The sequence below is a fragment of the Macaca thibetana genome, chromosome 8 (genome assembly GCF_024542745.1).
Source record: "Macaca thibetana thibetana isolate TM-01 chromosome 8, ASM2454274v1, whole genome shotgun sequence".
In the NCBI taxonomy this organism is placed as follows: Eukaryota; Metazoa; Chordata; class Mammalia; order Primates; family Cercopithecidae; genus Macaca; species Macaca thibetana.
Window position 1 is genome coordinate 42,301,613 of NC_065585.1, and position 26,578 is coordinate 42,328,190.

Consider the following 26,578-nt stretch of genomic DNA (forward strand, 5'->3'; position numbering starts at 1 on the left):
AGTGAGACCCCATTCTCCATAAAGAGGACAAACAAAAAAAAGAAAACTTGTTGCTGGAGGTGTTTGTGTTTTACAAATTCTTTTGAGGAATTGGCTTTTTTTTTGGCCTTTTGGTCTTTAACAGTAGCTGATAGTTGAGCTTTGCATTCACAGGCATGGGTAGCTTAATGACAGAGATACATTCTGAGAAATGTGTCTTTAGGTGACATTTCATAGGTTGTTTGAACATCATAGTGTACGTACAGAAACCTAGATAGTACAGCCTACGACACACCCAAGCTGTATGGTGTAGCTTACTGCTCCTAGGCTACCATCCTGTGTAGTGGTACTGAATACTGTTGACAGTTTAACACAGTGGTAAGTATCTGTGTATCTAAACACAGAAAAGGTATAGTAAAAATATGGTATTATGAGACCACCTTCATGTATTTGATCTGTCCTTGTCAAAAACATTATGCAACGCATGACTGTACATCTGGATTGCTTGCATATCAAAGTTACGGGCTTCTTTTAAGAATGTGAAGGAGCTGGACAGAGTGGCTCAAGCCAGTAATTACAATACTTTGGGAGGCCGCGGTGGGAGGATTGCTTGAGGCCAGGAGCTTGAGACCAGTCTGGGGCAACATAATGAGACACTATGAACAAAGAGTTCTCTACAAAAAATAAAAAAATTAGCTGGACATGGTGGCATGTTCTGTAGTCCCAGCTACAGGGACTGACTGAGTGGAGGTGGGATTGAAGGCTGTGGTAGGATCGCCTGAGTGGTTGAGGCTTCAGTGGGCTTTGATCATGCCACTGCACTCCAGTCTGGGTGACAAGAGTGAGACCTTTTCTCAAAAAAAAAAAAAAAGGAAAAATGTACCTACTTTTTCAGTACACTTCCAGGGGTTCATTACCACCACCCGTAAGTTTAAGAACTCCCCACTCTTTGTTGTGAAGTCTTTTGTCCATTTGTTTCTGAGTACCTACTCTGGGCTAGGAATTTACAGCAATCTCAAAGCCTTCAAGAGAGCATCAAAGAAAATAAACCTCCATTAGAGCTTTATTGGTTTTTTTGTTTGTTTGTTTGTTTTGTTTTTAAGAGATGGGGTCTCCCCTATGTTGCTCAGGCTGATCTCAAACTTCTGGCCTCACAAAATCCTGCCTCAGCTTCCCAAAGTATTGGGTTCAATCAACTACTTTATTGTAGTTCTCTGTATAACGAAAGAAAACAAATGTTAATGTACTGCATATGTGGATTCAGGTGATCCTTAATCCATTTTGTCAAGTACTGCCAGTATAGCAAATGAATTTTATTTCGTTTTTCCAACAGAATGATTTTGTCACTCAGCTGGGACTTGGTTAACAACTCTGCTGTTACTTCTGAAGTGACAGTTCCATTTCAAAGATGAATAGCGAACTCCACAAACATTTTATCTTTCCTTTAGAGGAGGTCATGTTTTTTACTATTTTTATTTATATTGATAATGCCACTATATGTCAACTGTTTTGGTTTAGCCTTCAGTTGATGTTTAAAATTATTTAGCTTCTATAAAAGTCTGATTTATAGTGACAAGAAGTTGGTCAGTGGTTGCCTGGGGTGGAGTTGGGGATTTGCTGCAAAAGGAACATCATATGAAGAAAGGCTATGAGTAGGCGTGATAATGTTTTCATACCAGTGTGAATAAACTTAGCATTTTTGAACAAGTATGGGTGTTCATATGTCTGAAAGGGGTTAGTTGATTATGTGGATATGTTAAAGTTCTTTTAAAGAGACAGAGAACTGTGTTGGATTTCCCCAAAAAAAGAAGTCCTATGTTTTATAGGGATGGGGTGTTGGGGAAGCAGTGTTTTCATATTGTTTTAAATGTTTTCATATTGTTTGATCATTAGTAGCTCTAGAGCTAACCTACTTAATTATTCCATTCCTCAGTATATAAATGGAGATAATACCATCATTGTGGTTTTAAGGGTTAGGAGAATTGATATTGAATAGATGAAATACTTAGGCTGGGAGACTGCTATAAACATGTTTACTGTTAGATTTAAGCTAGCTTAGCAGGCAGTCAGAGTTGAACCTATGAAATTACATGGTTTGAAAATATTTGGGAAAAAATATCTTTATCCATATCATCATACTACTCTAGCAGAAGCTCTGGAGAATGTAGGGAGTCAGTAAGACTTTATCCAGTGGACCTGATGTTTTTGTAAGTACTGAGGATCCTGACTGTTAAAGGAAAATTATCCTTCCTAAGAATACTATGGTTGTAGGAAATCGAGGTTTATCTTATCCTGACTTAAAAGCTAGGCCTTCTGTATTTGGCAGCAGTTGCGTGTTGTGGTCTATAATCAGTAACCAAAGGTTTTCAAGTAAATACTAAATACTACGTATATATTAGACTATGATCAGAGACTTAGCAACTGAGATACAATTAAGTCCTCACTGAACATCATCAGTAGGTTCTTGGAAACTGCGAATTTAAGCAAAAAGACGTACAGCAAGCTCTCAAATAACATTTCATTATAATGTTAAAAAAAAAAATGATTTCGTTTTACCTCTTTTACTTAAAAGATGCAGTTTGCAAGAAGCTGTTGACATAAAGTGAGGACACTATTTATTTTATTTTCATTTCAAAGTATTTAGGCCAAAAGTCTTGATTACGTAATTTTTCATTTATTAATAGTAGGATAAATGAAAACTGGCTGCTATGCCAAAAAGGTTAGTGATGCTAAACTTAACAGGAGGTTTTTACCTTATTTTCTTGTATTTATCTTTTTAAATGAGTGACCTTTATTTTTTCATTGTTCTTAGTACTCAGTTGAATATCCCCCCAAAATTGGTGCTTTAAATTGCATAAAATAGGCCGGGCGCGGTGGCTCAAGCCTGTAATCCCAGCACTTTGGGAGGCCGAGACGGGCGGATCACAAGGTCAGGAGATCGAAACTATACTGGCTAACACGGTGAAACCCCATCTCTACTAAAAAAAAAAAAAAAAAATACAAAAAAACTAGCCGGGCGAGGTGGCGTGTGCCTGTAGTCCCAGCTACTGGGGAGGCTGAGGCAGGAGAATGGCATAAACCCGGGAGGCAGAGCTTGCAGCGTGCTGAGATCCGGCCACTGCACTCCGGCCTGGGCGACAGAGCGAGACACCGTCTCAAAAAAAAAAAAAAAATTGCGTAAAATAAACATGTATTCTTAGCCTAAAATCCCTATTTTCTGGGCACAGATTTACAGCAGTCCTATTATAAAAACCTTTAGAGAATGTGCAGGCTGTGATTTAACTTCACTGCATAAGTATTAGGTCTATTCAGATAGGCCTCAATTAATCTCAACTTTTCTCAAGTTGGGTAAAATCCTCAACTTTTCAGTCTGTGCTATATGGCATGAAAGAGATCTGATGAGTTGCACTGAATGTAGTTAGCTTCTTGGAAATGAAGCTGTTAGTGTTTTAAAAGTTAAAACTGAGTATTTGTATTTCATGAAATTTGACTAATACAGCTTATTAAGGACTGTTTTGGTGCAGCCAAAATGCTGACACTTTTAAGAACCATTGGAATGGAGTACACTTTCAGGAGAGTGGCCATCACCCAAGGGTGAACTCTAGTTTGGGGCATTGGGGAGGGTGGAGGGGGGTGGCGGGAGGAATCAAGGACACAGGAAAGGCTGTGCAGGTTTTAAAATAGGCTGCAAGACAGCTGGTCAGTGCCATTATTAATGTGGCAACCAGAAATTAATACCAGATATTAAGTAGTACCCTGTCTGGTGGACCTGTTTTATCTCATTTATGTTGAAGTTATTTCCTAAAGTAACCTAAGGACCAGTGAAGTTCAACAAAGAAGATAAACCTATGTGTCAGTATGTGCTGCCTCAGGACAATGCGTGCTCTGGGGGAGTGGGCAGGTTTATTTTATTGATTGGATTGGAGAGGGGTAGGATTTAGCCTAAAGTCATTTTAAAAATCAGATTTCTTAGTAACTGGTTCAGGATGTACAGATACCTAACTTACGAATGTAGTTTCTAATTATGTTGTTTTTGCATTTCTGGTAATTGACAACTTAATTTAGCTCTATTCTAGCCAGCACTGAAACAGATGTTTTTAATTTATATGCTTTATGTTTTTTTTTTTTTTTTACAACAACCTATTGAATAAATAACTAAGATAGTTAACTGAGGTTTAGAGAAACTGATGTAGATTCTCCTAAATGATACAGCCAGGACCAGGTCTTCTGACTCCTAGTCCAGTGATTTCACCAAAGCAACTCACCTCATAACATTGCTAACTTGATGTAGCTAGTACTATTTTAGCTTGAGATAAGCCCTAAGCAGTCTGTATCAAAACTTTGGATTGTTCCCTCAAGCCACCCTCCCACCCTCCACCCTCACCCATTTTTATTACTTTCACCTATTGGGAATTTTTTTTTTTTTTTTTTTTAGGAGAGACGGAGTCTTGCTATGTTGTCCAGGCTGGTCTCAAACTCCTAGGCTCAAGCAATCCACAGGCCTGGGCCTCCCAAAGTGCTGGGATTACAGGCATGGGCCACCATGCCTGCCCAGGACTTTTATTTATTTATAAGACATTTATCTGCAATTACCTGGCAGTGCTATTACATGGCTGACAGTATATTGGAAGTTGAGACTGGTATTTTGATTTCTTGGCTGCAGATACTTATTTCACTAGCTTTCTTTACTCTTAAAATGGGTAAAATTAAGTGTGTTACAGGCGCACAAAACAAGATAATAATACAGATTGGGTCTGCAACTCTGTAAATAAGGGGACCATATAGGCTTGTAATATATTGTGTATGTATGTGAGTTACCCCTTCAAATTATATTGACCTTTTTGGGTAAATGTATTTTAATTCATGTATTTGCTTTTTTAAATAGGCGTTATAGGAAGTTAATAATCTGATGTTTCTGAAATTGTAAAATGATTGTATACATTCGTCACTAAATTAGGCACTTAGCACACTTTCATTGACTCGTACATTATGTCTATAGGAATAATACAGACTTATATAACTTATATTTTGACAGTTTGTTGCATATTCTAAGGACCCAGACATAGGCTTGGTGGCCCGTCTCTTGTCTTTCCTGGTTTATGACTTTCGGCTTTGTGGAATACGGCTGAGATGAAAGGATTTATTGATGATGCAAACTACTCCGTTGGCCTGTTGGATGAAGGAACAAACCTTGGAAATGTTATTGATAACTATGTTTATGAACATACCCTGGTAAGTGCCACTTCTCAAATACAGTGTTTGTCATTTTCCAAGCTCTGAAACATGAATGCTTTTTAATTTCTAAGATGGTGATCTGATTAAAAGTACTTGGTTCAGATGTTATCTGATTTAACTTGACGTTCATCCCCCACACCCATTCCCCTTGAGTAGTGATCCATTTTTCTTTCCAATCCACATTATTTAAAAATCGTCCCTATGGCCCTTTCCCTGCTATGCCTTTTAGCATCTGGCACCCAGTTATGTTCTGTTTATTCTGTTGATGTGATGCCAGCCAACCTTCTAATCAGTACATGGCTTCTTACTCATTTTTCTCAATTTTCTTTTTTTCTTTTTTCTTTTTGGAGACGAGTGTCACTCTGTCGCCCAGGCTGGAGTAGAGTGGCGCGACCTTGGCTCATGTGCAGCCCTCGCCTCCTGGGCTTAAGCAGTTCTCCTCCCTCAGCCTCCTGAAGTAGCTAGAATTACAGGCGCACACCACCACGCCCGGCTAGTTTTTGTATTTTAGTAGAGACGAGGTTTCACTGTGTCAGCCATGTTGGTCTTGAACTTCTGACCTCAGGTGATCTACCTGACCTCAGGTGATCTACCTACCTCAGCCTCCCAAAGTGCTGGGATTACAGGCATGAGCCACCATGCCCGGCCTCAGTTCTTTTTTTTTTTTTTTTGCTTGTTTGTTTGAGATGGATTCTTACACTGTTGCCCAGGCTGGAGTTCAGTGGCATGATCTCGGCTCACTGTGACTTCCGCCTCCTGGGTTCAAGCAATTGATATAGGATCCTTATGCCTCAGCTTCCTGAGTAGCTGTGATTACAGGTGTGTGCCACCATGCCCAGCTAAGTTTTTTTTTTTTTTTTTTTTTGATGGAGTCTCCCTTTGTAGCCCAGGCTGGAGTGCAGTAGGACGATCTCGGCTCACTGCAACCTCCGCCTCCCAAGTTCAAGCAATTCTCCTGCCTCGGCCTCCCGAGTAGCTGGGATTACAGGCGCCCGCCACCATGCCCAGCTAATTTTTTGTATTTTTAGTAGAGATGGGGTTTCACCATGTTGGACAGGCTGGTCTCGAACTCCTGACCTCAGGTGATCCACCCGCTTCGGCCTCCCAAAGTGCTGGGATTACAGGCATGAGCCACTGCGCCTGGCCTCAGTTTTTGTATTTTTAGTAGATCGGGTTTCGTCATGTTGACCAGCCTGGTCTTGAATGCCTGACCAACATGTGATCTGCCTGCCTTGGCCTCCCAGAGTGTTGGGATTACAAGTGTGAGCCACTGCGCCTGGTCTCAGTTGTATTCTTCAGTGGATATTAATTTACTTTCAGATAATCTTGGTTGTGTATGTTCATTGAGAATTTGATAATTTATCCTGAATGCTTACTCTCTACTGCTCCAGGAGTCAACTTCTACAGAATCATATACTCACTGCTACTTAAGGTGATTTTTTTTTTTTTTCTCTTTGAGACGAAGTTTCGCTCTTGTTGCCCAGGCTGGAGAGCAGTGGTGCGATCTCAGCTCACTGCAACCTCGGCCTCCCTGGTTCAAGCGATTCTCCTGCCTTAGCCTCCCAAGTAGCTGGGATTACAGGCGTCCGGCACCAGGCCCAGCTGATTTTTATATTTGTAGTAGAGACAGGGTTTTACCATGTTGATGGTCTGGTCTCAAACTCCTGACTTCAGGTGATCCACCCACCTCGTCCTCTCAAAGTGCTGGGATTATAGGTGTGAGCCACTGCACCCAGCCTGGTAAACTTGGTAAAAATAAAAACATCCTCAACTTTTCAGTCTGTGCTATATGGTGTGAAAGAGATCTGATGAGTTGAACTGAATTTTTTTTTCATATTAGACTTAAATGATACAATCTTTCTTTCTTGGAGAAAATTTCCTATATTCCACCAAACTTGTTAGAGAATTGTTTTTCATGTTACTGGTGTTCAGTAATCGAATATCCAAAATTCTCTCCTTCTCTTGACCTTAAGTCTACAGACGTGTTCATCTTCCCCTTATCCTAGCAAAAATCCCTTTGTCTTCCTCTGCCAGTCAACTACTGAAAACTTGACATATTGGTCATGAAACTTGTCATATTGGTCAACCAATTTCTGCCAAGTCATTCTTCAGTCAGTTGCCACTGGGAAGCTCCTAGTCAAATTTTGATGATCGTTCTTAATCACTTAACTTTATTCTTCTGACTTTTTGCAACACTTTTCGGGGGTCAGATATAATCTTTGAAATATTCCTTTCATCCCACATCTAAATTATCCCACATTTAGTAACATTCAATGAGGATTAGTCCTCAACCGTATTCTCTGGTTCTGGGGTGACACTTCGGTGTTGTCTGAGTCATTCAGTCCACCTTTGGTTTGTGCTTTTAACCTTGGTCTTGCCTCCATCATGTCCTTGTATTCATCTCCTCCATTCCCACTATCTATTCATCTTTGCACATGTCATTATAGTGACTTCCTAACTTATCTCCCTTTTCATTGTCCTATTGTCTGCCTAAGCCTGCTTAATATTTGTTGAATTAATATTCATTAAATACAAGGCTTCCCTGCTCCCTAAATTTGTGTTTCGTTGCCTACTGAGAATTTTCTGGACTCACATCATGCCTAAGATAAGGAAGGAAGCTGAATACCTTGTTGTTTCATCCCGTTTCTCTTGGTGGTACCCATAAATACCTTATTTTTTCCCAATCAAATTAAATATAAACTTTTTGTCTCCAGAATACTATAGATACTATATCTTGGGAGGATGGATAACTTAATACAACTGTTAAAATTCTGCTGCATATAATGTGCATTTTGCATTTATATCAGTTGGGCACTATATTCTAATAATGGACATTTTTAAATACTGTGAATTAAAGAGTTCAAAACAGTAACATTGTCTTCATGGATTCTCAAACAGTATTTGGATGTTGTACGTCCTAAATAAGATTTTTTTGCCTGCTGTCTAACATTGAGTAATATATGTTCTGTTCAACAAGCATAAGTCATCTTTCTAGTTCTAGAATAGCCACAACTTTAAGGAAGATTATTATTCTTCAGGCTTATCTGATATTTGGTAGACTTACGTACTTTTAAAATCTAATTTTGACGTCTCCATGTGCAGACTAACAACCTTGTCTTTTTAAAAATGGTTTCCTGGTCGGGCACCGTGCCTCATACCTGTAATCCCAGCACTTTGGGAGGCCTAATGGGAGGATCTCTTGAGCTCCAGGAGTTGGAAGCTGTAGTAAGCTATGATTGCACCACTGCCCTCCAGTCTGCTACAGAGCAAGACCTCAACTCTGAAAAAAGTAATAAAATAAGGTTTCCCAGTGAAGATGGTCTCTTATTTTACCACGTTATCTTAAGGTGCACTTTTAATGTTGATATATAGCTTGTTTTGTTTAGCATTTCTTTTTACTGTATTAGGAAATTATATCCTGAACTGCCAAAGTATTTTAAACAGTGGGGGAAGCATGGGAGAAAATAGGTTTCCTTTCTTCAACTGCCAAAAAGTAAAATCAAGGGAGTTTCATTTTGACTTTTGTCACTGTAATTGATAATAGTTTTTTTTTAATCTCAAAGGGGAGAATATTTTATATGCTCATGTATACAACACAGCAAAATAAATAGAAGAAGGAACAAATGTATTCAGAGTCTTTTTTAATGTTTACTAAATCAGTTAACAAACTTTAAATGTACTACTGTATGTAAATATATGTCTTGGCCCATATATTTGTGGAGGAAAGATGTTCTTTCCTGTTTTGATACTTGATTTTCAATGGTTTTTTTGTTCATATTTGTCTTTTTTTCATAACCATGATAGACAGGGAAAAATGCTTTTTTTGTGGGAGATCTTGGAAAGATTGTGAAGAAACACAGTCAATGGCAGAATGTAGTGGCTCAGATAAAGCCATTCTACACAGTGAAGTGCAACTCTGCTCCAGCTGTACTTGAGATTTTGGCAGCTCTTGGAACTGGATTTGCTTGTTCCAGTAAAGTAAGTATTTTTCATTTTTTAACTAAACTGAACCATTTAATAATTTAACTTAATGTAATTACAGTGGTTAGGGAACAGATGCAAGGAAGCTAGACTTTTGGATGGAGTTTTGAAATAATTGTTTAAATCTGCAGCCCCATGTTGGAAAATTACAAGCTTTTCTTTTTCTTTGAGATGGAGTCTCGCTCTGTCGCCCAGGCTGGAGTGCAGCGTGATCTCGGCTCACTGCAACCTCCGTCTTCTGGGTTCACACCCTTCTCCTGCCTCAGCCTCCTGGGTAGCTGGGACTACAGGCGCCCGCCATCACACCCAGCTAATTTTTTGTATTTTTAGTAGAGACGGGGTTTCACCGTGTTAGCCAGGATGGTCTCGATCTCCTGACCTCAGGATCTACCCGCCTTGGCCTCCCAAAGTGCTGGGATTACAGGCGTGAGCTACCGCACCCGGCCAGAAAATTACAAAAGTGCACCAATGAAAGGGAAGTTTCAGTGTGATGAGCCTTTGAAACGTTTTACTAATTGAAAACTTTAATTTGTTCCTCATTCGTAGGCTAGGGCTACTTCTAGTCCAAACTATAGCACATATCTAAAGTCTGAGATTTCTTTGGTGCTTCTTTTTAACAATGTTTAGGCCAGGAGTGATGGCTAACACCTGTAATCCCACTACTTTGAGAGACTGAGGCAAGAGTTGCTTAAGCCAGGAGTTTAGGACCAGCCTGGGCAACACAGTGAGACCTCATCTCACTTTTTATTTATTTATGTTTTTAAATAAAAATATTGGTTTGACTAGGCACAGTGACTCACACCTGTACTCATAGCACTTTGGGAGGCTGAGGCAGGAGGATCACTTGAGCAGCCCCAGAGATGGAGGCTGCATTGAGCTATGATTGTGCCACTGCACTTGAGCCTGGAATACAAAGAGTAAGACCCTGGTTTTAAAAGGGGTGGGGGTCATAGTAGTAGAGGAAGCATTCTCAGAATATGAACTGTGACATTATGTATTCTTAATTTAACCTCCTTTTCACAGAATGAAATGGCTTTAGTGCAAGAGTTGGGTGTATCTCCAGAAAACATTATTTACATAAGTCCTTGCAAGCAAGTGTCTCAGATAAAGTATGCAGCAAAAGTTGGAGTGAATATCATGACATGTGACAACGAAATTGAATTGAAGAAAATTGCACGTAATCACCCAAATGCCAAGTAAGTATAAAACTAAGTACTTGAAAATATTACTTACCACTTAGAGGGTTGGGTTTGTCTTTTAGCTGGGAAGAAGGAGCATTTGTGGTAGGGCAATGATGTGTATCATAATTACAACTTTAATTTAAAGGTCCTCTACGGGAAACACTAGTAGCATTTTATTGGCTCTCTACCTTTGATCCTTCGTGTGGAATTGGGATTAAAAAAATTAAGGGCAGTTTGGGGATATAATTTTGTAATCTTGAAGGAATCCTTGATAGTTGGTGTGATAATCAAATTAGGGCCATGGCTATATTTTCATTATTTCTGTAACTGAGTTTTGTAATGTTAGGAACAGGATATACTGTGGTCAGCTTTTCTTCCTTTTTAGCTGAGGGTTTAATCTACCCCAGGCCATAGTTCTTAAATGGTCTTTACTGACAGTGTCTTCGAAGCCTAGTCCGTAGATTTGGGGAGTTTTGTTTTTAAGGCTAATACTTTTCTTTTTGAACGTGAAGTTTAAATTTTTTACTTGCACCTTCATGCATCCAGAGGAATTTTTTTTTTTTTTTTTTTTTTTTTTTTTTTTTTTTTTTTAAAGAAAGTTTACTTTTTTAAGGCTGGGTGCAGTGGCTCACACCTGTAATCTCAGCATTTTAGGAGGCCCAGGCCAGTGGATCATTTAAGGTCAGGGTGGCCTGCGCCTGTAATCCCAGCTACTTGGGAAGCTGAGGCAAGAGAATCCCTTGAACCCAGGAGCCGGAGGCTGCAGTGAGTCAAGATCGTGCCACTGCACTCCAGGCTGGGCAACAGAGCAAGACTCCCTGATAAAAAGGTTTGCCTTTTTAAAAGCAAAAAGATTTAAGGCAAATATTTAGGTTTTCACAAACTGGTATATCAGGAGGGCCTAAGAATATACTAAAAGCATATTGAATTATGCAGTTGTTGGCTTACTTTTTTAATGAGTTACGTATGTTTCTGAAAATGTACTGTATCTGTGTTTTCTTTGTATGTACATAATTTTCATACTGACTTTAATGGTGTACTTAAGATATCCTGATAGCATTGATTACTCTGGTAAATCTTTGTGTGTGGATAAAAACCTTGTTGGGAAAATTTTAGGGAACCACTTGTTTTTCTAAAAAATCTTGTTCTGTGATCCTGTGAAGACAAGCTGTGATTTGTGATGTATGTTAGATTGTAGACTGGCACCTTCTTGATGGAGCTGATTCTAACATTAGAATAATTTTTGCTTTTATCAGTCTTGTCCTCTAATTACCAGATGAAGGCCATAGCTGTTATTTTCATGGCCACATTATTAACCTTCTTAGTTTATGTAATTAATACATCCATAGGAAAAGAGTTATACAAAAAGAATTTGTATATTTGCAACTTCTAGCAGTTTGTCATTACTCAGCTCCTGAAATTAAAGAAATTTAATCAGTCTTGGTCATCTTGTCTTGATTGTCATGGTTTGGAAGGAAATACCAAATATAGATCTGAATCAGTAGACTAGAAGGCTGCTGTTTAAACACATAAAATAATTTTTTAAAAAAGCTTTCTATGGCCAGGCGTGGTGGCTCAAGCCTGTAATCCCAGCACTTTGGGAGGCCGAGACGGGCGGATCACGAGGTCAGGAGATCGAGACCATCCTGGCTAACCTGGTGAAACCCCGTCTCTACCAAAAAATACAAAAAACTAGCCGGGTGAGGCGGCAGGCGCCTGTAGTCCCAGCTACTCGGGAGGCTGAGGCAGGAGAATGGCGTGAACCCGGGAGGCGGAGCTTGCAGTGGCTCATGCCTGTAATCCCAGCACTTTGGGAGGCCGAGGCGGGTGGATCACTTGCAGTCAGGAGACCAGCCTGGCCAACATGGTGAAACCCCGTCTCCACTAAAAATTAAAAAAAATTAGCTGGGCGTGGTGGTGCACTCTTGTATTTCCAGCTACTTTGGGAGGCTGAGGCAGGAGAATTGCTTGAACTCAGGAGGCACTCTCATGAGGCAGAAGTTGCAGTGAGCCGAAATTGCGCTACTGCACTCCAGCCTGGGCAACAGAGCGAGACTCCATTTCGGACAAAAAAGACACCTATTTTTTTCCAGTTAGAAACCTGCTGGCATGTAACTATGTTAGTAGGAAGAATGTTTGCAGTAAGCATGGAGGTTTAGCTAGTTAGCACAATCAAAGAAATTTGAAGACATTTAAAGCCCTGATATTTTTATTGAAAGACAATGATGGCATTGCTATTCAATTTAGTTTTCCTAGGTGGATTTATGGACTGATGGACTTCATTTGAAAGTAATGTCGTCTTTCATTACAGAGCCCAACCAACTCTTGATGCTACAACAGAGTCTTAACTTGCTGCATTTTCCAAAATCCCATCCTTGTAAGCTTCATGCTTTAGGCCCTAATTGCTAGTTTTTTCTCTATACAGGATTGTTTTTCATTAGGTTCACTTGATTCATCCGTCGCTGGATTTGGGAGCACTGGCAACATAATCAACACACTTCCTACAATCTTCAGGCTTCACATGTGCTGATGATGATGTAAACCAACTCTGCCCCAATCATCTCCCCTTCTCTTAGGGTTTTACTACATATTGCAACAGAAGATAATATTGGAGGTGAAGAGGGTAACATGAAGTTTGGCACTACCCTGAAGAACTGTAAGCATCTCTTGGAATGTGCTAAGGAACTTGATGTCCAAATAATTGGGGTTAAGTGAGTATTTGTTTTAAACTTTTAAAACTGTGAACATTTTACGGTGATAGCCTGTCTTTCTGGTTATTGATTTAAGACTTTATTTGCATGAAATCTAAGACGCAATTTTTTTCTAGTCTTTTAACACACATGTATGTGTTTTCTTCTTAGTTTAGGCAAAACAAATATTCCTTATCCCTTTTCATACTGTTTTGCAACTGTACCTCCTTCCCCACAATAAAAAAAATAGCAAATAATATTTTGATTCGGGTTAGTGCAGAGTAACTTAAATCGCCACCTTTTAAATTAGATGGGAGGAGATTTGCTAGAATTCTTAACAAAAATAAAAGTGTCAGGCCTTTTCCTCCTTTTAATTCCTCTGGGGAATTTCAATAAATTAGACTTTGCTTCAGGCTTTTAATTTTATATGTGAGGAAACCGAGACTCCAAGAGGTTCAAAGACTTGATTATATCCTCAGAACTAATTACAGACATAGTAACACTAAGCCCTAGATGTTGTTTGCCAGTCCATTGCTATTCTTACTAAAGTAAAAAAGTCTTGCTTTTTCAAACACTCACAAAGATGTATAGAGTCCCCACTGTTAATAGTTTATTGTGTATCTTTAATTTTATTATTTAGTTTTTGAGATAGTATCTCATTATATCTCCCATGCTGAAGTTCAGTGGCATGATCATGGCTCACTGCAACCTCAAACTCCTGGCTCAAGCAGTCTTCCCGCCTTAGCCACCCAAAGTGCTGGGATTACAGGTGTGAGCCTCTGTGCCTGACCTTACTGTGTATCTTTCTATTCTACTTTGTACATAAATAGGTGGTAGTCTTTTAAACGAAGAATTGGATCGTGCTGTGCCCTACACAATAGACAACATTCCATGTCAGTCTAGTTTGAATTCTGCCTTAGGTGACAATATTGACACATTTGAGAGTTTTGTTCATATTTCAACTAAGTTTTAATTTAAGTTGACATAAAAATTAATGAAGTACTATCTCGAGTAGATAAAGGGAAAAGAAAAATTTGCTTTATGGTGTACAGTTCTATGGATTTTAGTACTTGTGTAACCACTGCCACAATCAGGAAGTATTCTATTCTGGAACTTTAGTAATACTAGTGAATAATAGTAATACTGTTACTCAACTTGATTAATGTTCCTTTATATTTATTTCACAACAGACACATTTTTGTATTTGGTTGGGTAAAACTGAATGTTCAATTTTATGCTCAGCTGAATGTGATACGATTTGGTACTGCTTGTTACTTCACTATATAAACATAAAAGCACCACATATACATAGAAGCACACCTTATTGTATAACTGCAACAGTACTGATAATTGACTTATTGTTAAGAATTTTTGTTTATAGAATTACAGTTTTATCTTGGCATTGCCTTTTCTAAAAAGCTGGTACTGTAACTTTTGGTTAATTAGAGGCTGATGCTTCTAATGGTTTAAGTATTTGGTAAAGTTAATGTGGATACTTAATGGTATGAATATGATGAATGACAGTTGAAAGAAATTACAGGAGGTGTCTCTAAAACTTTCTGCTCCTTTAAAGTTATTATTCTGTGTGTTTCAGATTTCATGTTTCGAGTGCTTGCAAAGAATCTCAAGTATACGTACATGCTCTATCTGATGCTCGATGTGTGTTTGACATGGCTGTAAGTTCTTTCTTTAAATTATTTTGATATTTTAGCCAGGATGTTAAGTTAAAGACTAAGTATTGTTTTCTGCCTGTGTGAATTACTCTGACTACATTCAACGTCACACACCTCATTTTTATTACATAAGCATTCAGAGCTCTATACAGTCACACCTTTTAAGCGGGTAAAGGAGTGAAATAGTAATTGACTTGCATAAGTCTAGAAGAGAGTACAAATAAAATCAAAGAGCATACCTAACATTGAATCAATCTGTTTCTATCAGTAAAAAACCAAGAACTTGCTGTATTAAAGATCAGAACAGATATTTACCTCCCTAGGAGGGGGTTTTTAAAATGTTCTCATATCCATTACAATTTGGAAAAGCATTTAAATAATTTTTTTTCCATCCATAGGGAGAAATTGGCTTTACGATGAACATGTTAGACATTGGTGGAGGATTCACGGGAACTGAATTTCAATTAGAAGAGGTAAACTTTTCAGTAGATGACATAACAGAATAATTGCTTTCTTTGCTACTTAAGTGGTGGATGTGTAGAGCAGGATTTTTACAATGGCAGAAAGTAAACCCTGTAATGTCTCTTTAAAATTTTATTCTTAGAAAATGTGGATACTTAATGGTAGTTAGTAGACCTAGCTAACTTTGAAAAGTTTGATAGAATTCTTTGAACATTATCATGAAACATTTTCTATTTCAGTTGTGTTTCTATACTTAATGGCACAAATGATTTAATACTTAGAAAACTTCACTACTACCTTTTTTGTTTTGTTTTAAAAAGAGTCTTCCTGTGTTGCCCAGGCTGGAGTGGAGTTGTGCAATTATAGCTCACTGCAGCCTCCAACTCCTGGGCTCAAGTGATCCTCCTGCCTCAGCCTCCCAAGCAGCTGGGACTTAAAAAAAAAAAAAAAAAAGTCTTTCTATATTGCCCAAGCTGGTCTTGGAACTCCTGGCCTCAAGTGATCCTCCTGCCCCAGCCTCCCAAAGTTTTGGGGTTACAGGCGTGAGCCACCACTCCCAGCCAACTTTAGCACTTAGGCCAGATGCACGTCACACCTGTTTTCTCACCTTCCTGCTCTGCCCTCCTTCCTTCCTTCTGCAATATCTAGAAACTATGATTTGAAAATTTTGCTTCTGTTTTTAGTGATCAAGTATAGAAAAATGACTTAAAAAAAAAAAACAAATACCAGTAGGTATTTGTTATTAGTGCTCTCTATTTTTAAAATTAATGCCATTCTGATAGTCAAAATAAATTGACTTGAAAGCATGCCTAATTAGTTGCTTGGAGATAATTACGAAGTTGCTAAGGTTCATAGTCTGTGATTGGAACTGCTCCATTTTCCTAGAAGATTTTGTTAATATCAGTTTCTGAATATTGCGAATTATCTGATCCAATATTGAAACCATAATGTGGCATTTAAAATCCACAGGTTAATCATGTTATCAGCCCTCTGTTGGATATCTACTTTCCTGAAGGATCTGGTGTTAAGATAATTTCAGAACCCGGAAGCTACTATGTGTCTTCTGCATTTACACTTGCAGTTAATATCATAGCAAAGAAAGTTGTTGAAAATGATAAATTTCCCTCTGGAGGTAAGTTATGAAGTTTATAGTTTTATTTTTGTTGGTAGATAATTGCAGTTAGTCTGGAAATGAACAGATGGTCATGAAGTTGTAGGTGGTTTTCAGCTTTTAAAAATCTTAAAGCTGGCCGGGCATGGTGGCTCATGTCTATAATCCCAGCACTTTGGGAGGCCGAGCTGTGTGGATCACGAGGTCAGAAGTTCGAGACCAGCCTGGCCAGTATGGTGGAAACCCCATCTCTACTAAAAATACAAAACTTAGCTGGGCGTGGTGGCACACCCCTGTAATCCCGGCTACTCAGGAGGCTGAGGCAGAAGAATCACTTGAATCTGGGAGGCGGAGGTTGCGGTGACCCAAGATCATGCCACTGGACTCCATCCTGGGCTACAAGAGCGAGACTCTGTCTCAAAAAAAAAAAAAAAAAAAAAAAAAAATCTTAAAGCCAAGATCCCATTCCATAAGACTTCCAAATCCAACTTTCTTGGTACTGATGTTTAGATATGTGTGTTTTCGATAAATGTCTACCAGATGATTAATTCTCATCCGTTATTCTCTTCTGTTCTCCTTTTCTCACATGGATCACAGGGAGGCTCTGTTTTCATACTTTCTTACTTAAGGGCCACAAAGTGTCCTTGTAATCTAACTCAAGTCAAACCAACAAAAAGGCACTAGACAGTCCCATCTCGTTGGCTAATATTATTGTAGGAAATACTGTGTTACATTAACAAGCCTTTTTGGTTTTTTTTGGCTGTGGACTAATCCACATCCCATAGAAAAATTGTCCATTTCCCCAATATTGTCTTATTTTACAGCTCTGTTTTTCCTTGTTTAGAATCCAGTCCAGGACCACATTGAATTTGTCATTTCTCCTTGAATCTGGATAGCTTCTCAGCTCATTACTTTGTATTTTTTAACTTTGACATTTTCGAAGAGTAGAAATTTCATAGCTGATCCTTAATTTGGGTTTGTTTGATGATTCCTCATGATTATATATATATATATATATATATTTTTTTTTTTTTTGAGATGGAGTCTCGCTCTGTCTCCCAGGCTGGAGTGCAGTGGCATGATCTCGGCTCATTGCAAGCTCTGCCTCCTGGGTTCACGCCATTCTCCTGCCTCAGTCTCCGGAGTGGCTGGGACTACAGGCACCTGCCACCATCCCCGGCAAATTTTTTTGTATTTTTAGTAGAGACAGGGTTTCACCCTGTTAGCCAGGATGGTCTCGATCCCCTGACTTCATGATCCACCCGCCTCGGTCTCCCAAAGTGCTGGGATTACAGGCGTGAGCCACTGCGCCCAGCCGTGATTATATTTTTTAGGCTATGCATTTGGGGCATGAAGTCCACTGAAGTGTTAGTCTGTTATTCTCACTTCATCATGTTAGGAGGCACATGATAGTGGTCTGTTCTAATATTGATGATGGTAGGTGTTTTCTCTTGTGTTGTCACCCAGGCTGGAGTACAGTGGCTCCATCAGGGCTCATTGCAGTCTCAATCTCCTGGCTTAAGCAGTCCTCCCACCTTCAGCCTGTTGCATAGCTGGGACTACAGGCCTATGCCACCATGCCTGGCTAGGTTTTTTTCTATTTTTATTTTGTAGAGGGTTTCATCGTGTTTCCCAGGCTGATCTCAAACCCCTGAACTCAAGTGATCCACCTGCCTCAGCCTCCCAAAGTGCTGGGATTACAAGCTTGAGCCAATACACCTGGCCTTGTGATTTTTTTTTTTTGAGAGAGAGTTTTGCTCTTGTTGCCCAGGCTGGAATGCAGTGGCATGATCTCGGCTCACTGCAACCTCTGCCTCCTCCTGCCTTTCTCAAGCGATTCTCCTGCCTCAGCCTCCCAAGTAGCTGGGATTACAGGCGTGTGCCACCACGCCCAGCTATTTTTTTTTTTTTATTTAAATGCTAGTTTTGAGCACTTGTTTAAGGTTGTGTCAGGCAGGTTTCTCTCCATTGTGAAGTGGCAAGTTAATTAGAGACTGTAAATAAACTACCTGTTTCTAACCAGATTTTCACCCCATTAGTTTTAGCATCTATTGATGAATTTCTAACTTCATTATTGTTTATATTAGTTAGCCTTTACTTAAAGAATATCTTTTCCTTCCCTCCTGTTTGTTTATGAGTTTAGACCGATAGATCTTTATTCATTAGGTTTATATAATCTATTACTCTCATTTTTCCCTTGACATGTCTCCGTTATTCTCTGAGCACTTCTTTATTTTTTGGTATATCAAGATGTTCCAGGCTCATTTTAACCTTTTTCTGCCTCAGTCCTGTAATCAGTTGTTTCTCCAAGGAGCCTTGGTTTGTTTCTTGTGGAGAGTGATAAACCTGAAAATGAGTATTGGTTGTGCTAAGAGTAGAGTAGCTGTGAGTAGAATGGGTGTTTTCAAAGGTTTCAGAGTGAGGTGAGAGGATCTGATTCCTGAAGCTCAAACCTGCGGTGAGCTGTGATCACACCACTGCACTCTAGCCTGAGTAACAGTGAGACCCTGTCTCAACACACACACACACACACACAGATTCCCACTAGCAGTGTATACATGTGAACTCTGGTTGCTCCTCATGCTCTTTGATATTTTGTATTGTCAGTCTTTAAGTTGATCCAGTCAGTAGGTTGGTGGTAATGGTATCCCATTGTGGTTTTAATTTGCATTTACCTGATGACTAATGATATACAGAACTATTTTCTTCTTCTTTTTCTTTTTTTTTTTTTTTGAGACAGGGTTTTTGCCCTGTCATCCAGGCTGGAGTGAGTGGCACAATCTCAACGTTTATTTTTAATTCCACATTCAAACACATATTTAATTACTTGTGCATATATTGCCTTCCTCTTGCTGATTTGAAAAGAAACTAAAAAGTGTTTTTCCTTGCTGCTTGATCTTTTTCCTCTTTTTTTGAAACAGCAACTATCAGAAAGGCTTCAAGAATCTTAATACTTTTTTTTTTTTGAGACAGGGTCTCATTCTGTCACCCAGGCTGAAGTGCACTAGCGCAATCTTGGCTCACTGTCTCACTGTAACCTCTGCCTCCCAGATTCAAGGGATTCTAGTGCCCCAGCCTCCCCAGTAGCTGTGATTACAGGCATGCACCACCATACCTGGCTAATTTTTCTATTTTTAGTAAGATGGGGTTTTGCCATGTTGTTCAAGCTGATCTTGAACTCCTGACCTCAAGTGATCTGCCCACCTCAGCCTCACAAAGTGCTAGAATTTTACAGGCATGAGCCGTCGCATCCAGCCCTAGAGCACTTTTTTCTTGTGCTCATTGGTTATCTTCCTTTGTGAAATGAGTGCTGTGTGTCTTTTTAAGTTTAAATAGTTTGAGAAATGTGAAAATTACATTTATTTGTTTTATATGAGCCATTTTAATAAAAATTCATTTTCCCCTTTCCTGTTTTATTCCAGTAGAAAAAACCGGAAGTGATGAACCAGCCTTCATGTATTATATGAATGATGGTGTTTATGGTTCTTTTGCAAGTAAACTGTCTGAGGACTTAAATACCATTCCAGAGGTTCACAAGGCAAGTTTTATCAGAAATATTAAAGCCTATTTGGCATTTTATAAACTGAGCTGTTATTTTTAAGATGCTTCCCAATTTTTTGAAAAACATTTTAGAATGGGGAAAAATGCCCCTTTTGAGGATTTGCGTTCTTCTGGTGGAGTCCCTTTTTTAGTTTGTTGCCTTTACGTGGAGTTAATTGTACCATTGAGGCTTAAGGAGCACCCTGCCCTTGGCTCTAGGCCTTTTTTCCGTGAACACATTGGATCTGAGACAGTGAAAAATACTTATCTACTCACAAATTCAATACCTGCATAAGTATGAGTAAAAATTGTAAAACTTTTCCTACAGAAATACAAGGAAGATGAGCCTCTGTTTACAAGCAGCCTTTGGGGTCCATCCTGTGATGAGCTTGATCAAATTGTGGAAAGCTGTCTTCTTCCTGAGCTGAATGTGGGAGATTGGCTTATCTTTGATAACATGGGAGCAGATTCTTTCCATGAACCTTCTGCTTTTAATGATTTTCAGAGGCCAGCCATTTATTACATGATGTCATTCAGTGATTGGTAAGGTGATTTTATTTTAAGGCAGGTGGGATATTTGAACTGTCCTTGTAGACTTGCTAATAAGTTTTAATTCTGTGATGAATGCTAAACTTAGAAGTACAGTCACGTATTGCCTGTACAGTGTAGTTGCTTAATGATGGGAATTTGTTCTGACAAATGGAACATTAGGTGATTTTATGATGGCATAGTCTACTACATAATCTAGGCTATATGGTATATTGCTCCTAGGCTGCAAACCTATACAGCATGTTACTCTGTTTAATACTGTTGGCAGTTGTAATGCAGTGGCATTTGTGTATCTTAAGATACTGAAAACATAGGATAATACATTGTGCTATGACACGATTGTGATAGGAATTTTTAAACTTCACTGTAATCTTACGGGTATACCACAGTCATATGTGTAGTCTGACCAAAACATCACTCTGCAGTGCATGGCTATAATAGAAAAAATGATGATCTTTTAAAGGTATTTGGAAGACTAGTTATAGTCCTATTTTATTATCCATTTGTTAGGTGATTACATGGTCTTTGGGCTTAAATTCAGAATTTAACTGAATTTTTTCTATTTAGGTATGAAATGCAAGATGCCGGAATTACTTCAGACTCAATGATGAAGAACTTCTTCTTTGTGCCTTCTTGCATTCAGCTGAGCCAAGAAGACAGCTTTTCCGCTGAAGCTTAAACAGGCATTAACGCTTCTTTAGATCTGAAGTTGCAGGTTAAGCTTGTCTGGTCAACATTCCAGTGTGGAAAAATAATTTAAACAATCTTATTCTCTTAATTCTTTTGGCAACAAAAACTATTAGTAATAGCTATTTGGGACCAGACAAAAACAGCTTTCATCTATAATTCATTGGGGATAATGGGAGATTTAGATAATGTGTCCAGATTTAAACCTACCAGTTTGTCCTACCCCTTAAGCGTTTAAAATAAAATATGCAACAAAATGGATGACTTAGTGGAGATGGAAGCCCATTAATTGGGTTCCCCATTAAATCGTTTACATACAAGAACACAGTTTTTATACTAAGGATTTGTGTTTAAAGTCTTGTAAAGTTCATGTCTTTCACCCAGATATATCAAATGTTAGCGGAAGACCAGTGTGACTTCATTAGATAACGTTTAGTGTATTTAGAATGTGTAAATTTGTGCTTTGAACTGTAGTTTAATAAATGTAAAATTGCATCATAGTATTTGTTGACCTAATGTAACCCTTGTATGATTGCAATAAAATTTTGTGTAGATTTTACTGTTCTTTCAGGCTAAAACTTTGGGAAAGGGGCTAGCTAGCAAAGGTAGTTTTGAAATAGATGTGTATATGGACTGTTTTGAAGGGTTTTTTTCTTTATAGCCCAGTTAAGTTTTGTTTGGCTCAGTGCATTTTTCAGTTATTTAATTAGTAATTTAAGTAAAGTGTTTGGTAAATCATTGTGAAGTTCAGATTCATTATGGAGAGTTGATGTGCAGTAAGCATGATGTTTAACAATTTTAACACCAAAAATGTTAATCCTGCATAAATCAATTGTAATAATAAATAGGTGTTTCTGTATAGATAGAATGCATAGAGTACCTTAGTAAATCTTTGAATCACAATCTTTTGGCTGAAATGGAAGATTCTGTTAAATACTTTGAATAAACTTGGGGGGAGGGAAATAAAATTGCAGAAAACTGCAGAGCACTAAAACTTAAGAAGGGCTACATCTTTATCCAGAAACCTGTTGCTCTTTTGCACGGAATGTTTAAATTCAGAGTTGGGATGGGGGTTGGGGTGAAGCACACTTACTATCTTCAGTTGCAGTTATTTCAAATTTAGGATTTTTTGTTGTTGGTTTGAACTGTCACCTTAGTTTCTTGTTATTTCCAATTTGTTCTGCTTAGTCATTACTTTTGATTTTTTTCTTACTAAAACTTTATGGTGGTTGGGGGAAGGGAGTTAGCATCACTAACCTGACAGTTGTTGCCAGGAATTTGCTTTGTTTACTGCTAGTATATTAGAAATCCTAGATCTCAGAATCACAATAGTAATAAACAACAGGGGTCATTTTTTCCTAACTTACTCTATGTTCAGGTGTGGAATTTCTGTCTCCCAAGAGGAAATGTGACTTCACTTTGGTGCCAATGGACAGAAAATTCTACCTGTGCTACATAGGAGAAGTTTGGAATGCACTTAATAGCTGGTTTTTTACACCTTGATTTCGAGGTGAAAAGAAATTGATCATGAATCTCTAATAAATTTAAATCTCTTGAACCAGTAGGTGCTTAATATTTTTTTGATTTGATTAATGCCCATTTGACTCTCATGGGTTCTATTAAAAATATGTATAGGACCCCAATCCATTGCCATCAAATTGCCCTTGGACTTTTTCAAGGTATATTATGGGGTTTTATGCAAAATTCCAAGCTACCATGTAACTTTTTTTTAACCGTTTAACAAGGAGGGGGGACTGCTTCCTACCTTCTTTACATGTTGTGCATTGTTGTGGTCCAGAAATGCCAAACCTTTTAAAGATGGTGCAACTTTGAGTCCTCGGCCTGACTATACAGGCCTTGAACTTCATGGCATATCAACTTTGCCATATCTGCAGGAGAGCTGTTCTATATGAAACAGTTCAGAGTTGCAAATATCACATGTGAATGATATGGTAACTTTTAAGAAATGTCTGTATTGTATTTGAAGACTGTTTGCCATAAATCTGAAATTTGAACCTATGTATTTCAATTTGGTATGCTAAAAAGTTCTGAATTAATGTAAATTTTTTTGTTATAATATTGTAATCTCAGTTCAAAAGTTAACTGAAAATATAAAGCCCAATGATTTCTATATAGTAAATTGAACTGTAAAGGTAACTTGTGTGTGATTCTGAATACATAGATAAATGTTTTTATTCCTTATGTTTTGCTTTGGCTTCTATCTGAAATAGAGGTAAAATTTTACATATTAGCTTTATGTATATTAACAATCTTGCTTTATTAGAAAGTAAATTGATTCTGCTAAAAAATGCTGGGAGTTATGTATAGAACAATGAAATTTTGATAAAGTCCAGTATATATGTGAGCACTGTTTCCAGGACAACCTTTTCTAGATACTTCACTTCACTAGCCTCTTAATAATTTTAAACTTGAACTAAATGAATAGATTGACAAATTAAGTTAGATTTATTCTAAGTAAACATGGGCATTAATACCATTAAATGGAAATACTGGGTTAGAGAAGCCACACATTGCTTAATTCCTTTTTTCTTGTTTTTTAGAGTATATATTTTAGTTTGCTAACCTGTCTTGGCCTTAAGAAGTCTTCTGAACTCTGCTGAAATTAAAAGCATCTCTTCGTTCTTTGAACACTTTAGTTAACTGGGTGACTTAATATTTTGGGGAGTAACTTTAAAGATTTACTTCATTATTCAGGCAATACACTAGTATAGGGTGGTAGTTAAAGGTGTAGACCTTGCCCCAGTCTGCTTGACTCAAATCCTGCCTCTGCCATTTACTGTCTGTATGGACATAGGCTAGTCACTTAACCCTTTTGTACTTCAGTTTTCCCAGATGGAAAATCATGGTAAGGCCAGGCACAGTGGTTTATGCTTGTAAATCCCAGCACTTTGAAAGGTCGAGGTGAGAGGATTACTTGAGCTCAGGAGTTCGAGACCAGCCTTGGCAACGAAGGGAGACCCGTCTCTCCAAAAAAAAATTTTTTAATTAGCTGGGTGTGATAAGTGCCTGTAGTCCCAGCTACTCAAAAGGCCAAGGTGGGAGGATCGCTTGGGCCCAGGAGGTGGAGGCTGCAGTGAGCCACGATCGTACCACTGCACTCCAGTCTGGGCAACAAAGACAGACCATATCTCTAATAAGAAAAGAAAAAAAAGGATGGTAATAAAAATAGCAGCTTCGTAAGGTTATAAGGATGTAACAGTTGTAAGGTGTTTAGAACTGGCTGGCACACGGAGCTCAATAAACAACCCTTATTACCTGTTATATGATACTGATTTGGACAAGTTGCTCTGGGCCTTGGTTTCCTGCCTGTAGGATGAAGACACTAGAACTTAACCTTACCAGGCCTTAAAAGTGCCTGGCACATGGATGCAAATGGCAGATAGTGCCAGTGGTTGATAGCTTGGTATTAACGTCTCTTTAGCACGTACTTGACCATTCTCCTTTGTCTTTATAAGCTGGACTTTTGGTTGGGCGTCAGAGGAAGGTTTTGTTTTGCTGCCTGTTAGTTGATTTAATTTTAATGTAACCTTACAGTATTATCTAAAAGCACAGGCCGGGCACAATGGCTCACACCTGTAATCCCAACACTTTGGGAGGCTGAGGCAGGCGGATCACCTGAGGTCAGGAGTTCGAGACCAGCCTGGCCAACATAGTGAAACGCCATCTCTACTAAAAATACAAAAAATAGCCAGTCATGGTGGCGCGCACCTGTGCCAGCTACTCAAGGCTGAAGCAGGAGAATTGCTTGAACCTGGGAGGCAGAAGTTATATTGAGTGGAGATTGCACCACTGCACTCCAGCCTGGGTGACAGACCGAGACTCCATCTCAAAAAAAAAAAAAGTAATAGTAGAAAGTTAAATCGGCAGGAATCAAAATATAAAACAAAAATTAGTCTTCTACATTTGAGTTGTGAGTAAATCCTATGAATCGCATTCATCCTGAGAGGAAAAAGGTGTGGTGCAAGTAATTACAGAAGTAGGCTTTCATAATGAGGATAAACCTGGCCTAGGAACAACAAACGAACTAGTTTTGGTCTTGACTGGTATTTGCATTAAGTTGAAGCTAACCTGAAAAGTCTCAGTTCCTACTCAGACATCCCGAGAAACTTTTCTCTTTGCATACAGATGGCCTGTACTACACGTATCTTTTAAATCATAGTGCATGTCTTCACCCAGAAAGGAGTATAGATACAGGAACACAAACCACCTAGATTCAAAAGGCAATGTGACTTTAGTGTTACACAGCTGAAGATTTTGTTTTATTTATTGGAAATAGACTATAAAAAGTTTTTTTTAAATGGCAATTCGTAGAAAGCTTAATCTACACAACATGCTCCATGTTGTGGTCTTGGGGTACTAAATGGAGAGAAAAAGAACATCTTTCATACTCCTAAATTCCTTAACCTATGTATGTAATTGTCATCAGCTTTAAAAGCAATTCCATTGTTAAGTGATCTTTCAAACCCTGATTCCATGATGATACTGCTTACGTCTGTCAACCCTTTGCAGTTGATTTGTCGATGGCCTGAGAAGATTAGCACTGGATCAGGTATGGGCAATTAAAGAGTTAAATAGGGTTGTGTAGATGTTTTAAAGATATCGCAATATCTTATTTAGATTACTTTTAACTCCAGAGTCCAGCTAACCTTTATTTGTAAATAATGATGCCCAACTTCATCTGGTGTGCACCTGTGCCTACAACTTTGTCCCCATTGTTTTTAGCAGCAGTATGCAGAGGAGGGGACGCTTGGCTGAAGTTTAAGAATTTTAGTTCTAGGCCAGGCACGGTGGCTCATGCCTGTAATTCCAGCACTTTGGGAGGCAGAGACAGGCAGATCACGAGGTCAGGAAATCGAGACCATCTCGGCTAACACGGTGAAACCCCGTCTCTACTAAAAATATAAAAAAATTAGCCGGGCGTGGTGGCGGGCGCCTGTAGTCCCAGCTACTCGGGAGGCTGAGGCAGGAGAATGGCGTGAACCCGGGAGGCGGAGCTTGCAGTGAGCTGAGATCGCGACACTGCGCTCCAGCCTGGGCGACAGAGCGAGACTCCATCTCAAAAGAAAAAAAAAGAATTTTAGTTCTGTGAGTTTATTGGTTTTCTCCCATCTATTTTCTATTTTATGTTTCTCAAATTGCTCTACTTTCAGCAGGTATGGCGGGGTGGAGGGTTCTCAGCCCTATTCTAAGCCTTCTGTCTTCCACTTAGGCAATTTTAAACTTCCGAGCTAAGGTTGCAGCAATGTTTTATCGCTAAGAACGTTACTTTTTCCCTCATCACCTCGGTCCTCTTTCCTCCAGCTCTGGACATTCTAAATTGTCTGGTTTTTGTTTTTGTTTCGAGACAGAGTGTCACTCTCGGCTCAGTGTAACCTCTGCCTCTCAGGTTCAAGCGATTCTCGTGCCTCAGCCTCCGGAGTAGCTGGGATTACAAGTGCACCACCACTATGCCCGTCTGATTTTTGTGTT

General features: G+C 38.8%; 2 protein-coding genes across 30 annotated transcripts in view; one reads left to right on the forward strand and one right to left on the reverse strand.

Moving 5' to 3' along the window:
* Positions 1-23,288, forward strand: part of AZIN1 (antizyme inhibitor 1) — a 39,151-nt gene extending 15,863 nt beyond the window's left edge. Inside the window, 11 exon segments of the mRNA XM_050800704.1 lie at positions 5,015-5,211; positions 9,019-9,192; positions 10,219-10,391; positions 12,953-13,087; positions 14,661-14,742; positions 15,138-15,212; positions 16,171-16,333; positions 19,735-19,850; positions 20,181-20,395; positions 20,969-20,982; positions 20,985-23,288. Coding sequence (XP_050656661.1) covers positions 5,110-5,211; positions 9,019-9,192; positions 10,219-10,391; positions 12,953-13,087; positions 14,661-14,742; positions 15,138-15,212; positions 16,171-16,333; positions 19,735-19,850; positions 20,181-20,395; positions 20,969-20,982; positions 20,985-21,073 — 1,338 coding nt within the window. The 5' untranslated portion in view covers positions 5,015-5,109 and the 3' untranslated portion in view covers positions 21,074-23,288.
* BAALC (BAALC binder of MAP3K1 and KLF4) overlaps positions 1-26,578 on the reverse strand; it is a 1,274,875-nt gene that overhangs the window by 386,476 nt on the left and 861,821 nt on the right. The window lies entirely within an intron of this gene.